General features: G+C 41.4%; 1 protein-coding gene across 1 annotated transcript; it reads right to left on the reverse strand.

Moving 5' to 3' along the window:
- Positions 1 to 12,820: 12,820 nt before the first annotated feature.
- Positions 12,821 to 13,943, reverse strand: LOC133536856 (claudin-3-like). The gene has a single exon (XM_061877496.1). It carries the CDS (start codon positions 13,811 to 13,813, stop codon positions 13,166 to 13,168), a length of 648 nt encoding a protein of 215 aa, XP_061733480.1. The 5' UTR covers positions 13,814 to 13,943; the 3' UTR covers positions 12,821 to 13,165.

Genomic DNA, 13,943 nt, shown 5'->3' on the forward strand with positions numbered 1-13,943 from the left:
CTGTAATAGCCGGACAAAAAAAAATAGTCCCAAACAAATTGGTTTAAGTTTAGGGAGCCTTTGATAAGGTTGGGGGGTCTTGTTATGAATAATAACACCTTAATAACGTAAAATATATAATACTTCTACAAAATAATTTTGCGGTATAAACGTTTGGGACACTTTTGGGGAGATTTTGACATGGTGGGTGGGCTATTTATAAATGATAAAACGTTAATAACAAAAGCTGTAAGACAAAAAAAAAATTGCCGCACAAATGTAGGACAAACGTTTGGAGGGGGTTTTGAGGAGGTGGGGTGATGATGTCACTGGGGAAATGTTGTGTATGGAAGAAAAAGTGGAAAACATGTTCAAAAAGTATTAACTTGAAGAAAATTGTTTTTTTACTTGTGAATCTTTTAGTTTGTGAAAAGGTTTGTTTGTGAAAACATTTTTTTTTAGTTTGTGAAACATTTTATGGAGTTTTAAGTCCCATCTTAAAACTCATTTGTATACTCCAGCCTTTAAATCAGGGGTAGGGAACCTATGGCTCCAGAGCCAGATGTGGCTCTTTTGATGACTGCATCTGACTCTCAGATAAATCTTAGCTGACATTGCTTAACACGATAAGTAATGAATAATTCCACTGGTAATCACAGTGTTAAAAATAACGTTCAAGGTATAAAACATTCTCATGCATTTAAATCCATCCATCCGTTTCTATCGCACCTGTTCAAGAAGTCTCATCAATGGTCAAAAGTATTTTATTTATTATTGGTTACCTTCAGAATAACAATGTTATTAAAAAGAATAAGAGATGCACACATGTAGTTTTTGTAATCAGGGAAAGTCCAAATAAAAGAGGAGGTGTAGAATTCTCTTGTCAGACCGTGGGACGACACTGTACAAGGGTACATGTCTACGCGTTTCTCCTCATTGAGCTAAATTGAATCCAGTCTCTGTTTAATTCCTTGCTTCTTGTCTGTTTAATATTGGTCATCAGTGTTTGAACCTGACAGTTTGTATTCAGTGTTAAAAATATTATACGGCTCTCACGGAAGTCCATTTTAAAATATTTGGCTTTCATGTCTCTCTCAGCCAAAAAGGTTCCCGACCCCTGCTTTAAATAGACCCCTCTTTTAGACCAGTTGATCTGCTGTTTCTTTTCTTTTCTGCTCTGCCTCCCTCCCCCTCATGGAGGTTCGGTGACCACGGACGAAGTGCTGGCTGTCCAGAGTGCGGACTCGGGTTGGACCGTTCGCCCGTGCATCGGTTGGGGACATCTCTGCGCTGCTGACCTGTCTCCGCTCCGGATGGTCCCCTGCTGGCTCCACTATGGACTGGACTCTCACTATTATGTTAGATCCACTATAGACTGGACTTTCACAATATTATGCTAGACCCACTTCAAAACCCTAACGGGACAAACCAAGTATTTTAACAGCACAAACAATGTGTAAAATAACTGTTATTTTAATATATGCAATGATCAGGGTGGACAACATCACACAGGTCCTTCAGCCATGTCTGTAGTTTTAGCGGTATGCTTCTGTACCGACGAATATCATAAGACTACTTTTTTTTCTTTTCTTCTTTTACAAATAAAAACAGTGGGGGATTTAGCATGTTTGTCACAATGTTGGCAAAATAACGTTTGCAAAGACTAAGGGGCCGTTTTGATACATTACATTTTTTAAGCCAATATGATGTATAGATTTTTTTTTACTTAGAAAAAAAACATTTTTGGGACTTCTTTACAGTTTCAGAGGAAGACATTTTGCTTGTTATTTGCATCAAGCTTTTTTGCACACATTCCGCTAGGAGGAAAAAACATCACGCAAAATTGACCTTCCAGCTGATCCGCGAGTGTTGCTATGATAATGTTTTAAAAGCCTTTGTATTTACTAAAGAAGCTGCTCCAAAGCCATCTGCAAAGAAAAGTACACATGTACAAATGATATTCAAATCCACATTTAAAATATATTAGTTCATAGGTCACTGCAACAACCCCTTTTTAAGGTCTTATTTGTTTTGCCTGAACAAAGTAAACACCTGCTGTGTCCATGGTGCTCTTCTTACCACATTACAGTTAGCCAGCATGCAGCAAACATCTAATCACTGCTGATACTGTACCAGCAGATTATAGTATCATTTAGGGAATTATGCTGTGCGTGTTTTGAATTCTCTCCTTGTGTGAGGTTGACATGGAGCAGGTTGTGAAAGGCTTTATGTAACACCGTTATTAAGGCCATATAACGCCGTTATTAAGGATTTATAACACATTATCAAGGGATTATAACACCATTCAGTCAGGTCGGACTTATACCGCCAAGGGTAAGATATACCTTTGTGCTACCTGCCGCATTTAGGCAGATGGGGCTCGTAAACCTGGTAAGGCAGCCTATCTAGGAGAAGGAAATCTCCAATCTCAAAAACCACCGGCGCCGTGCGGTCAAGCCACTCGAGGGTAAGGGTAAGGGAGCCGGAATCCCGAAGGCGGTTTGACGTTGTAGCGTCATTCCGGCAACTCCTGTTGCGTCGCTGGTGCCAAGCTGTATCCACATTCACCGCTACCTTGGATCCACCAACCATGCGGCGAGGGGGGGCTTGCTGCCTGGACAACAGCTTGCCCTCCATAGTTCCATGCCCAGGCCATGTAGATCCACTAGAGAGGTCCACTGGAGAGGTCCGTTGAGACCGCCCCCGCCTCCCACTGATCGTACAGGGAGCGGCCGGCCACAGTCAGACAGTCTGATACCCCATATTGTCTCAGCACTCCCCACAGGACTTCTCGAGGGACACGGTCGAATGTCTTCTCCAAGTCCACAAAGCACATATAGACTGGTTGGGCAAACTTCCATGCATCCTCAAGGACCCTGCCGAGAGTATAGAGTTGGTCCAGAGTTCCACGACCAGGACGAAAACCACACTGTTCCTCCTGAATCCGAGGTTCGACTATCCGGCCTCGCCTCCTTTTCAGTACACCTGAATAGACCGTACCGGGAAGGCTGAGGAGTGTGATCCCACGATAGTTGCAACACACCCTCCGGTTCCCCTTCTAAAAGAGAGGAACCACCACCCCAGTCTGCCAATCCAGAGGTACCACTCCTGATATCCACGCGATGCTTCAAAGTCTTGTCAACCAAGACAGCCCCACAGCATCCAGAGCCTCAAGGAACTCGGGGCGGGTCTCATCCACCCCTGAGGCCTTTCCACCAAGGATCTTTTTAACTACCTCAGCAACCTCATCCCCAGAAATAGGAGAGCCCACCACAGATTCCCCAGACACTGCTTCCTCAGTGGAAGACGTGTTGGTGGGATTGAGGAGGTCTCCGAAGTATTCCCTCAACCGAACCACAACATCCACGGTCGAGGTCAGCAGAACACCATCCGCACCTAACAAGGTGTTGACAGAGCACTGCCTCCCCTTCCTGAGGCGGCGGATGGTGGTCCAGAATCACTTCAAAGCCGTCCAGAAGTCGTTTTCCATGGGTTCCCCGAACTCCGCCCATGGCTGAGTTTTTGCCTAAGCAACCGCTGAAACCGCACACCGCTTGGCCTGTCGGTACCTTTCCGCTGCCTCCGGAGTCTTATGAGCCAAAAGAACCCGATAGGACTCTTTCTTCAGCTTGACGACATCCCTCACCGCCGGTGTCCAACAATGGGTTCTAGGATTACCGCTACAACAGACACCAACTACCTTGCGGCCACAGCTCCAATCAGCTGCCTCGACAATAGAGGTGCGGAACATGGTCCGCTTGGACTCAATATCCAGCACCTCCTTCGGGACACGTTCAAAGTTGTTCCAGAGGTGAGTTTTGAGTCTCTGACAAGGGACTCTGCTAGACGTTCCCAGCAGACCCTCACAATGCGTTTGGGCCTGCCAGATCTGTCCGGCATCCTCCCCCACCATCGCAGCCAAATCATTACCAGGTGGTGATCGGTAGAAAGCTCTGCCTGTCTCTTCACCCGAGTGTCCAAAACATGAGGCCGCAAATCCGATGACACAACTACGAAGTCGATCATGGAACTGCGGCCTAGGGTGTCCTGGTGCCAAGTGCACTTATGGACACCCTTATGTTTGAACATGGTGTTCGTTATGGACAATCTGTGACGAGCACAAAAGTCCAATAACAAAACACCACTCGGGTTCAGATCCGGGTGGCCATTCTTCCCAATCACGCCTCTCCAGGTTTCACTGTTGTTGCCAACATGAGCGTTGAAGTCTCCCAGTAGGACAAGGGAATCACCCGGGGGAGAACGTTCCAGTACTCCCTCGAGTGTACCCAAAAAGGGTGGGTACTCTGAACTGTTGTTTGGTCGGAAGCACAAACAACAGCCAGGACCTTTCAAACACACCAGAAGGCGGAGGGAAGCTACCCATTCGTCCACTGGGTTGAACTCCAAGGTGCAGGCTTTGAGCAGGGGGGCAACAAGAATTGCTACCACAGCCCGTCGCCTCTCACTGCGTACGACACCAGTGTGAAAGAGAGTCCAGCCCGCCTTGAGAGAACTGGTGCGGAGCCCTTGCTGTGCATCGAAGTGAGTCCGACTATATCCAGCCAGAACTTCTCCGCCTCGCGCACTAGCTCAGGTTCCTTCCCCCCCAGCAAGGTGACGTTTCATTATTGAATGAATTAATAATTGAATAGATTTTTGTTTTCATAAATGTATGTAATATGCAATACAGCACTTAATAAATGTATTTTAGCTGTCAAATTCCCCCATCAAAGTTTATGTGTCTGTAAGAGTGTTTGTGTCCATTTTGCATTGAGCTGTTTGAAAAGTATCCTACCTAATTTAATTTTAAATTGTCCAGTGCCAAGTTGATAGTATTAAAAACTTAAACATGACTGAATGATCATTAGTAATAGTAAAACAAAACCTTGTGAATAATTATGAGTTACCTACAGAGAAAATGTGATTAGTGGGGATTAAATATTTGACAGAAAATATGTCAACAAACTGGTGCAGGTTAAACATTTGTATTGTTATCATTCTCCCTCTCTGTCTGGACAAAGTCACAAACAGATGTGCAAGCGAAGGGTATAGTTTCGGTTTCGATCTCAGCTATGTGGACATCAGTCAGCCGGTCCGAGGGACATCGAGAAAAAGCAAGTTATTTTGTTTACATGAACACTTTTGCAGGTGACAACATTTAGTGGGTTTTTACGAGACAGAGTGAGCTTGTGTGTTTTCACTGGATGGGTGGGGGGGAGGGAAGTTCCTTTTTCATTCCAGCTTCAGGTGCCAGGCAACATGCCGGCTCTCCACATTCCCCGGTTTCGGTCACGTGACCTGCAGCATTTGACCATAGCTGACCAAACGTGACCAGGAACGCACATTGCCCTCTTGCAGGAGCCCACTCACTCGGAATGTGTTGCTTTCACGGTCTTGGTCTCATGCAGCTCACCAATGACTATACATAAATATATTATAATATACAAGTTGCCACCTCATCACAGAAATATGATACAATATACATAAATATATTATAATATCATAATAATTATAATAATGTAATATAATATACATAAATATAATATAATATAATAAAAACATGCAATATAACATGCATTAATATAATATAATACTAAAATACAAAAATTGAATATATTATAATAATAATAAATTATAATTTACATAAATATACACGTGTTTTTAGATGCGAGAAGTGATTTTGGGTGCAGTGAGAGTCAATGATTAGCTTAACACTGGTCAGACATGCCTGGGGTTTGTGGAGTCAGTGAAGCACACACACACACACACACACACGCATTCTTGTATTTTTTACCTTCTTGAGACCTCCAAAAAATGCTTACCTTTTTAGTACCACCATTTCTAGATATATGAAGATTTGTATTTACAACAATAATAATATATACACACTATGCAAATATAAAAAAGGTACGCTTTTAGTAATTTTTTTTTGTTTGTCTGTTTTTTTTTTTGCAATTTGTTTTTATTCTTCATTATTTCAAGTTATTACAGTATGTCTCGATATACATATTTTATTTTATTTTTAAATTAATTTTGACCGAATGCGGCACATTTTAATTTTTTACACGCAATGTCTTGCATATGTTGGCCAGAGGGCTGGCACTTCAATTTTTTTACACACACTTGTTATTTCATATGTTGACCAGAGGGGGAGCACTTAAATTTTTTTTTACACACACTGGTTATTTCATATGTTGACCAGAGGTGGGGGGAGGGGGGTTGTTACTTAAAAAACCGACACAGTCAATTTGAAAAATCCCTCCTTTTTGGGACCACCCTAATGTTGATAGATTTCACCACCAGGTGTGCAAATGACACATTCTCTATTAGGTGCAATGGTTTTCCATATTGAGACCATGATTTATGTCCTAACTTGTTCACCGGTCCTCATATGGGAGGTACTTTTCCCTGTTGATGTCTTAAGAAGGGTACAAATACAAGAACACACACACACACACACACACACATTTACAAGGCAAAGGAGAGGATGTTTGTTGTTTGACTGAGGTCTGCTGTGTCGGCATGTAGACCACATTGTGACACCTGTGTGAAGTAGGCCCCCCTTATCATTGCAAATATTTATAAGTTTGTGCTGCAAAACTTTTTGTCTAACTATTACAGTTGATATGTTGTGGGGCTGGTTATTTATAATAACGTATTCATAACAAAAAACAAAAATAATAAAAAAAAAAAAAATACATCACCACCCAGCATAAACGGATGGGACACATTTGGGTCAGTTTTAAAAAGGCTGGTTTTGAATAATGAAACATCTATCCATTGACCCATTTACTACTGCTTGTCCCTTTCGGGGTCACGGGGGGTGCCGGAGCCTATCTCAGCTGCATTCATTTTGATTGATTGATTGATTGATTGGTTGATTGATTGATTGATTGATTGATTGATTGATTTATTTATTGATTGATTTATTGATTGGTTGATTGATACTTTTATTAGTAAATTGCACAGTTCAGTCCATATTCCGTACAATTGACCACTAAATGGTAACACCTGAATAAGTTTTTCAACTTGTTTAAGTCGGGGTCCACGTTAATCAATTCATGGTCATTAAAAACACAACAACTATAACAGTTCAAACAATGGTTCTTAAACTTGTTTTTCCAAAAACACTTAGCCATCCAAGTACCACCACAATGACCAACATTATAATAGGGTAGCATTGCAGGCCTAAGTATTCCTTAAAAACAAGGCAAAGGTTTCATTTAACAAGTATAATTAATATTTTTTGCCTGCTGTATCTTTACACAGAGTTTTGAACAGTAACACTCTGTTTGAATGTTTTACCAAGTGAAAATGAAAGACAAAATGTTTGGGACAAGTCTGGGGAGATTTTGACATGGTGGTGGTGGTGGTCTTAGGGGGTTGTGAATAAAAATGTTAATCACACAAAAACTGTAGTTATGCTATTAACTATAATAAATAGTAGTTAATAACATATAGACTATAATAGTTTAGCAACACAACATATGGGAGTAGTTTGGGTAGGTTTTGGCAAGGTGGTGGGGCTGGTTATGAATGATAACACGTTAATAACCTAAAAACTATAATAGTTAAAAATATAAAATCTATAAAAGTTAGACAAAAACATTTTTGCAGCACAAACAAATGTTTGGGAAGATTTTGTGCATGATGTCACTCTTTAGAAAATGTATTTTAGAATAACTTAAAAATGGTAACGGCAAAAACAAATAAAAATTGCCACCCAAACCAGCAGAAACGTTCCAAATGAGAAATATCACCCAAATTATAAAGAAGTGAAGATAAAAGTTCTTGAAATATAAATCTGTAGGATATAAGAGTCTCATTTTTTTTGTTAACCGAATGAGTAAAATAAATAAACTTTTCAAGCATTCATTAATTTATTGAGGTGCAATTTTACCGTCACCAATATGTACTCCAACCGAATTATCAGGCACACCTTGAGGGCTGTTTCGGTGACGTCACACGTTGTCACGGTGATCAGGTAACGCGTCAGCGCAACGTACGATATAAGACAATAAAAGTTACGCAGGTTAATATAGTTGCATTTTTATATTTAGTCACTTCTGTTGGTTCTTTAGCTAAATTAATTGTCCTTTAAAAGATTTCAATTATTGAATTGGGTTCCTCATATTTTTTCCTAATTTCTGTGTTGTAAACAAATAAATAATAAAATAATAATAAGCCATCCATTTTCTACCGCGTATTCCCTTTTGGTGTTGCGGGGGGCGCTGGCGCCTCCCTCAGTTTCAATCGGGCGGAAGGCGGGGCACACCCTGGACAAGTCGCCACCTCATCGCAGGGCAAATAATAATAATATGATATTGTGACATGTCTCCATCCGTCATCGTGTGGGTTGCAGTGATAATCGATACAGGACGCATTGTAGCAGGTTTGACTCTGGTTTATTATTTCAATAAACACATTTTCTTGCCAGTCGGTCGCGCCAATTTCTAGCGCGCCCTCTTTTCCTGCTTGTCGCGGCGCACCTTTCGGTGGCCGGTGGGTGCGTCTTCCGCGGGGGCTCATCTCGCTCTGGGTCTCTCTCGTCGCGTTCGTGGTCTTCCTTCTCAAGTGGTTCCTCTCCTACTTCTGCCCCGATTGTTCCTCCTTCTCCCCTTTTATGCTGCAGAAGAAGATGTAGGGATTGAGAGCAGGTATGTGAACTACGCACCTGACTCTGATGTATGCAGTGTCGCTCCAGGCGTGCCCCGACTCTCTGCTCCGCTGCATGCTCCGCCTCCTGGCCGCCATAATGGGCCGGACCACCGTTTGTCCGAGCCCGCTGTTGGCTCGTCGGCTCTGCCTCTCCACAGATATATAATAATAAAGTATACTACTAATAATAATAATTTCAATAATGCACACATTAATATTTTTTAATGTTGCAGCTGTTTTAAGAGGCCTTCCTAGCATTATCTATAACTAAAATAAACATACTCGTTTTGTACTAAACATAGAATAATATTTCAAGTTAATATTACATTTATCATTTGAATGGATCTTATCGTAGTTTGTCAGTTAGGTGGCAAGATCAGAGCTCACCAAAAGTGTGTTTGAATGATTATTGTTGTTGTTGCTTAGGGGGGATGTGTTTAGTTATCTTTAATTACCGTGACCGTCACCGCCTGTGTCGAGCTCTGTCTTTGTAGTCATCGATACGCTAGTAAGATGATACCACACCATGTTGACTGTATCAGGCGTCCATCAATATTTCAGCTTCCCGCCTCCTGGGTGTGACACTCTGGCTAAAGATGCTCGTCGACAAACGGGCCGCTTCATTAGGTACACCTGCACAATCCACTGCGCTCCGGATGAGGTCAGGTTCGAGGAGTTAGGGCTCAGGCTAAAATCCTTCTATGTTGATAAAATATGAGTTATAATATGTGTTATTCAGTCTGTTTTGTAAACAGTGGGCCGGGTGTGACGTCACAGATTGACGGATCTACTAACCCCCAATGGATGCACTAATAATTATAGACATCTTAGATTAAAACAAACACTTCCCATCCAACCTGATGGAGCTTGTGAGGTGCTGCAAAGAGGAAACTGCCCAAAGATAGGTGTGCCATCCTAACTCAGCTGCACACGTGCTGACGAGGACCAGAGGGCGGAGTCACATTACACTAGTTTTAAAGTCGCTGCATTGGCTCCCGTGTTCCTCTTCAGGGTGGTTTTTAAATGTCTTAATGGCCTTTTCATCAATCGGACCTGCATTTACCGTATCAAGCAGATCCTGAGGTCCTCTGGCACTGGCCTTTTAGCTTTTCGCCGAATTCCAGAACAAAGACCCACAATGAGGCGGCATTTAGCCACTATGGCCCCACCTGTGGAACAGCTTGCCAGAGAGCCTCAGGACTGCAGAGAGCGTTAATTAAATACAAAAACAATTTAAATAAAAGGGTAAGACACACCTTTTTAATCAGGCGTTTCACTAATCATTTGTTTTTTATTGTTTTAATGTGTTATTAATATGTACATTTTTACATATATATTTACACATATCAAGTACCAATGATTGTCACACACACACTAGGTGTGGCGAAATTTGTCCTCTGCCTTTGACCCATCACCTTATTCATGCCCTGGGAGGTGAGGGGAGCAGTGGGCAGCAGCAGTGCCGCGCCCGGGAATCATTTGTGGTGATTTAACCACCAATTCCAACCCTTGATGCTGAGTGCCAAGCAGGGAAGTAAAGTAATGGGTCCCATTTGTATAGTCTTTGGTATGACTCGGCCGGGGTTTGAACTCCCAACCTACCGATCTCAGGACGGACACTCTAACCACTAGGCCCGTGAGTAGGTATATTTACATATATATATATATATATATATATATATATATATATATATATATATATATATATATATATATATATATATATAGATATATAGATATATAGATATATATATATATATATTATAAAACGTGATAAAATCATGTGAATGAGTTATTCTCGAGTGTTGATGCCTCAAAGGTGATGTTTCGCCTCAAGTCCTCAGTGCCATTCCATGTTTTGTTTTTGCCTCGTCAATAGTGCTGTATGTGTGTGTTTGTATGTTTTTTGTGGGTGTTTTCTTCTCTTCTTTTATTATTGTTATTTTTATTTGTTTGTTTTGTTGTGCTGCGATGAGGTGGCGATTTGTCCAGGGTGTACGCCACCTTCCGCCCGATTGTAGCTGAGATGGGCACAAGCGGCCCCGCGACTCCAAAGGGAATAAGCGGTAGAAAATGGATGAGATGGATGGATGTTTTGTTGTGTTTTGTTTTGTACAGCATTTTGTGTTGGCCACTTGCCTGTGCATGAGAAAAATACTATACAATTAAAGTTTGATTTGATTTGTGTCGATTTGATATTCAAAAACCCTTGAGGCTGTAATTACTGGCAAAAGTGCATCAACAAAGTATTGAGCGAATGCTGTGACTTTCTAATAAATGTGCAAAAAAATGATAATTAAAAACCTTTTTACATTGTCTTTATGGGGTATTGTGTGTAGAATTTTGAGGACAATTCATTCAATTTCGGAATAACAAAAAGTGCAACACTGTGAATACTGTATGATGTAAACACACTTTTTCTTCTGACAAACAAAAGCATGGGGAGCCATTTTGATATTTTTCATTTTCAAAACCAATATAATTTATATTGTAACCCTTCAGGCTTCCCTTTATTTTGGTATATGTTAAAGGTCCCGGGACCCCAAACGACTCTCAGTCATTAAAGTCTTAAAAATAGGGCACAAAGTTCCTTTTTTTTTTTTTTTTACTTTCACTGCTGAAATAACTGTGATTCCACATCAGGTCTGTCTGTTGACATAAAGTTTTAATGATTTTAATGTTTTATGCCATTATTTGTCAAAATCCTTTTTAATTGGGAAAAATGACAAATGGGTTGTACTTATATAGCGCTTTTTTACCTTCAAGGTACTCAAAGCGCTTTGACACTACTTCCACATTCACCCATTCACACACACATTTACACTGATGGCAGGAGCTGCCATGCAAGGCGCTAGCCAGCACCCATCAGGAGCAAGGGTGAAGTGTCTTGCTCAAGGACACAACAGACGTGACGAGGTTGGTAGAAAGTGGGGACTGAACCAAGGATAATAATGCGCCACGCATAATAAAAAACACATAATATGCAATATTTTTCTCCCAAAAAAATGTTCAAAGTGGAATACTTGATGTGACGTAATTGGAGCCTTAAATATAAAAAAAATACTTTCAATGTATTATTATGTTTTGAACAATAACAAAAAAATAAAAATAAATCAGACTAAAAAGCCCCACTCATGAAATTGTTTTAAAAAAGTGATACAGCAATAAATATTATTTTTACTTTCAATGCTTAAATCTCTAGATCAGCTTCAGATCTGTATGTTGTTGATAAGGACAAGCAGTAAAAAATGGTTGGATAAATGGAAGTTTTAAATGTTTTTAAATAAACTGTTAACATGGCAGTTTAGTGTTACTATTGTCAATATTGCAACATTTTCTGGTCACATTTTTGGTTTTGTTTTGCAATAATATTTAAAAATGTGTTGCCAGATGTTAAAAAAAAAAAAAAATCTCCAAATGGTCCGCAGTTTCGACAACCCTGCTTTATGTTCTCACCTGTATACGAATGCTGTAGCTCAGTGGTTCTCAAATGGGGGTACGCGTACCCCTGGGGGTAATTGAAGGTATGCCATTTTTTTTTAAATATTGTAAAAATAGCAACAATTCAAAAATCCTTTATAAATATATTTATTGAATAATACTTCCAAAAAATATGATTGTAATAAAAGAAATGCAACAATGCATTATTCAATGTTGACAGCTAGATTTTTTTTGTGGACATGTTCCATAAATATTGATATTATTTTGTGAAGAAATGTTTAGAATTAAGTTGATGAATCCAGATGGATCTCTATTACAATCCCCAAAGAGGACACTTTAAGTTGATGATTACTTCTATGTGTAGAAATCTTTATTTAAAATTGAATCACTTGTTTATTTTTCCACAAGTTTTTAGTTATTTTTTATTAATTTTTTTCCAAATAGTTCAAGAAAGACCACTACAAATGAGCAATATTTTGCACTGTTATACAATTTAATAAATCAGAAACTGATGACATAGTGCTGTATTTTATTTCATTATCTCTTTTTTTTTTAACCAAAAATGCTTTGCTCTGAAGGGGGTACTTGAATTTTAAAAAACTGTTCACAGGGGGTACATCACTGAAGAAAGGTTGAGAACCACTGCTGTAGCTCATTACTGATAGTCTGTGTTTAACCTCAAACCTGGTAGGAGAAGGCAAATATTTCCATCCTTGCAAAGTTGAAAAGAAAAAAGATGAAATACGAGCTTAAAAGATGATGTTTATTGAAAAAGATATAGACAGTACACAAAGTGTGGGTTGATAATCAGTGCACAATGCGGTGTTATTATTCGTTCTTTTATTATTGTTGTTATTAAAAAAAAAAGTAGCTCTCTGGGTTTTTTACACCTCTTGAGGTGACGTCATGCTGTCGATGAAAATTAGGTGTGTTTCTGGAAGCAGGGTGAAAATGTTCAGTCAATTACGTGATTGAAGGAAATAAACACACCTTCTGTTTCCTTCCTTTAGAGACCAAAATAAAGGGCTTCCTTCATGGCGGAGTCTCGTGTTGTTCTGGAAGGATCTGTCTTTTTCTGGGTCTACACTCACACATAGTCCTTCCTCTCCAGCCCCGGACCGCCTGCGGATCGCGAAGCCGAGTACGCCATCCTGGAGTTGTTGTACCTGGCCTCGCGTGGCGGGCAGGAGCAACAGAGGAGCCCGCCGCCGAGAAGCAGGAGGGCGGCGGCCGCCCAGCCGATGTAAAGCGCGGCGCCCAGCTCCCGCCTCTGGGCGTCGGTCAGCAGGGGGTTGTAGAAGTCCCTGATGATGGTGTTGGCGGACCAGGACACGGGGATGAGTTGCATGAACCCCGAGACGATGAAGAAGACCCCGGAGATGATCATCACCTTAGCTTTGGAGGCCTCGTCTTCGATGCAGTTGGTGCACTTGGCGCCGGTGATGGAGACGAGCACGGCCAAGATGGCCAGCAAGATGGAGATGACGGTGAGGGCGCGGGCCGCCTGCAGGTCCTGGGAGAGCGCCAGCATGGAGTCGTAGACCTTGCACTGCATCTGCCCCGTGCTCTGGACCACGCAGGTCATCCACAGACCTTCCCAGATGATCTGCGCCGTCACGATGTTGCTGCCGATGAAGGCCGTTACTCGCCACATGGGGAGGGCGCACGCCACGATGGCGATAATCCATCCCAGGATGCACAGGGAGATGCCGATCAACTCCAAGCCCGCAGACATCCTGCGGAAATCTTCCGTCTCCTTCTGCCGACGCTCCACGGGTGTCACGGCTGAGGCGAGTCGGGCACTTTGGAGGTTTGCAGCCGGCGCATGGGTGACGGCGCTGCGTGTGTGTGTGTGTAGCCTGGAT

The sequence above is a fragment of the Nerophis ophidion genome, linkage group LG18, assembly GCF_033978795.1.
Source record: "Nerophis ophidion isolate RoL-2023_Sa linkage group LG18, RoL_Noph_v1.0, whole genome shotgun sequence".
NCBI lineage: Eukaryota > Metazoa > Chordata > Actinopteri > Syngnathiformes > Syngnathidae > Nerophis > Nerophis ophidion.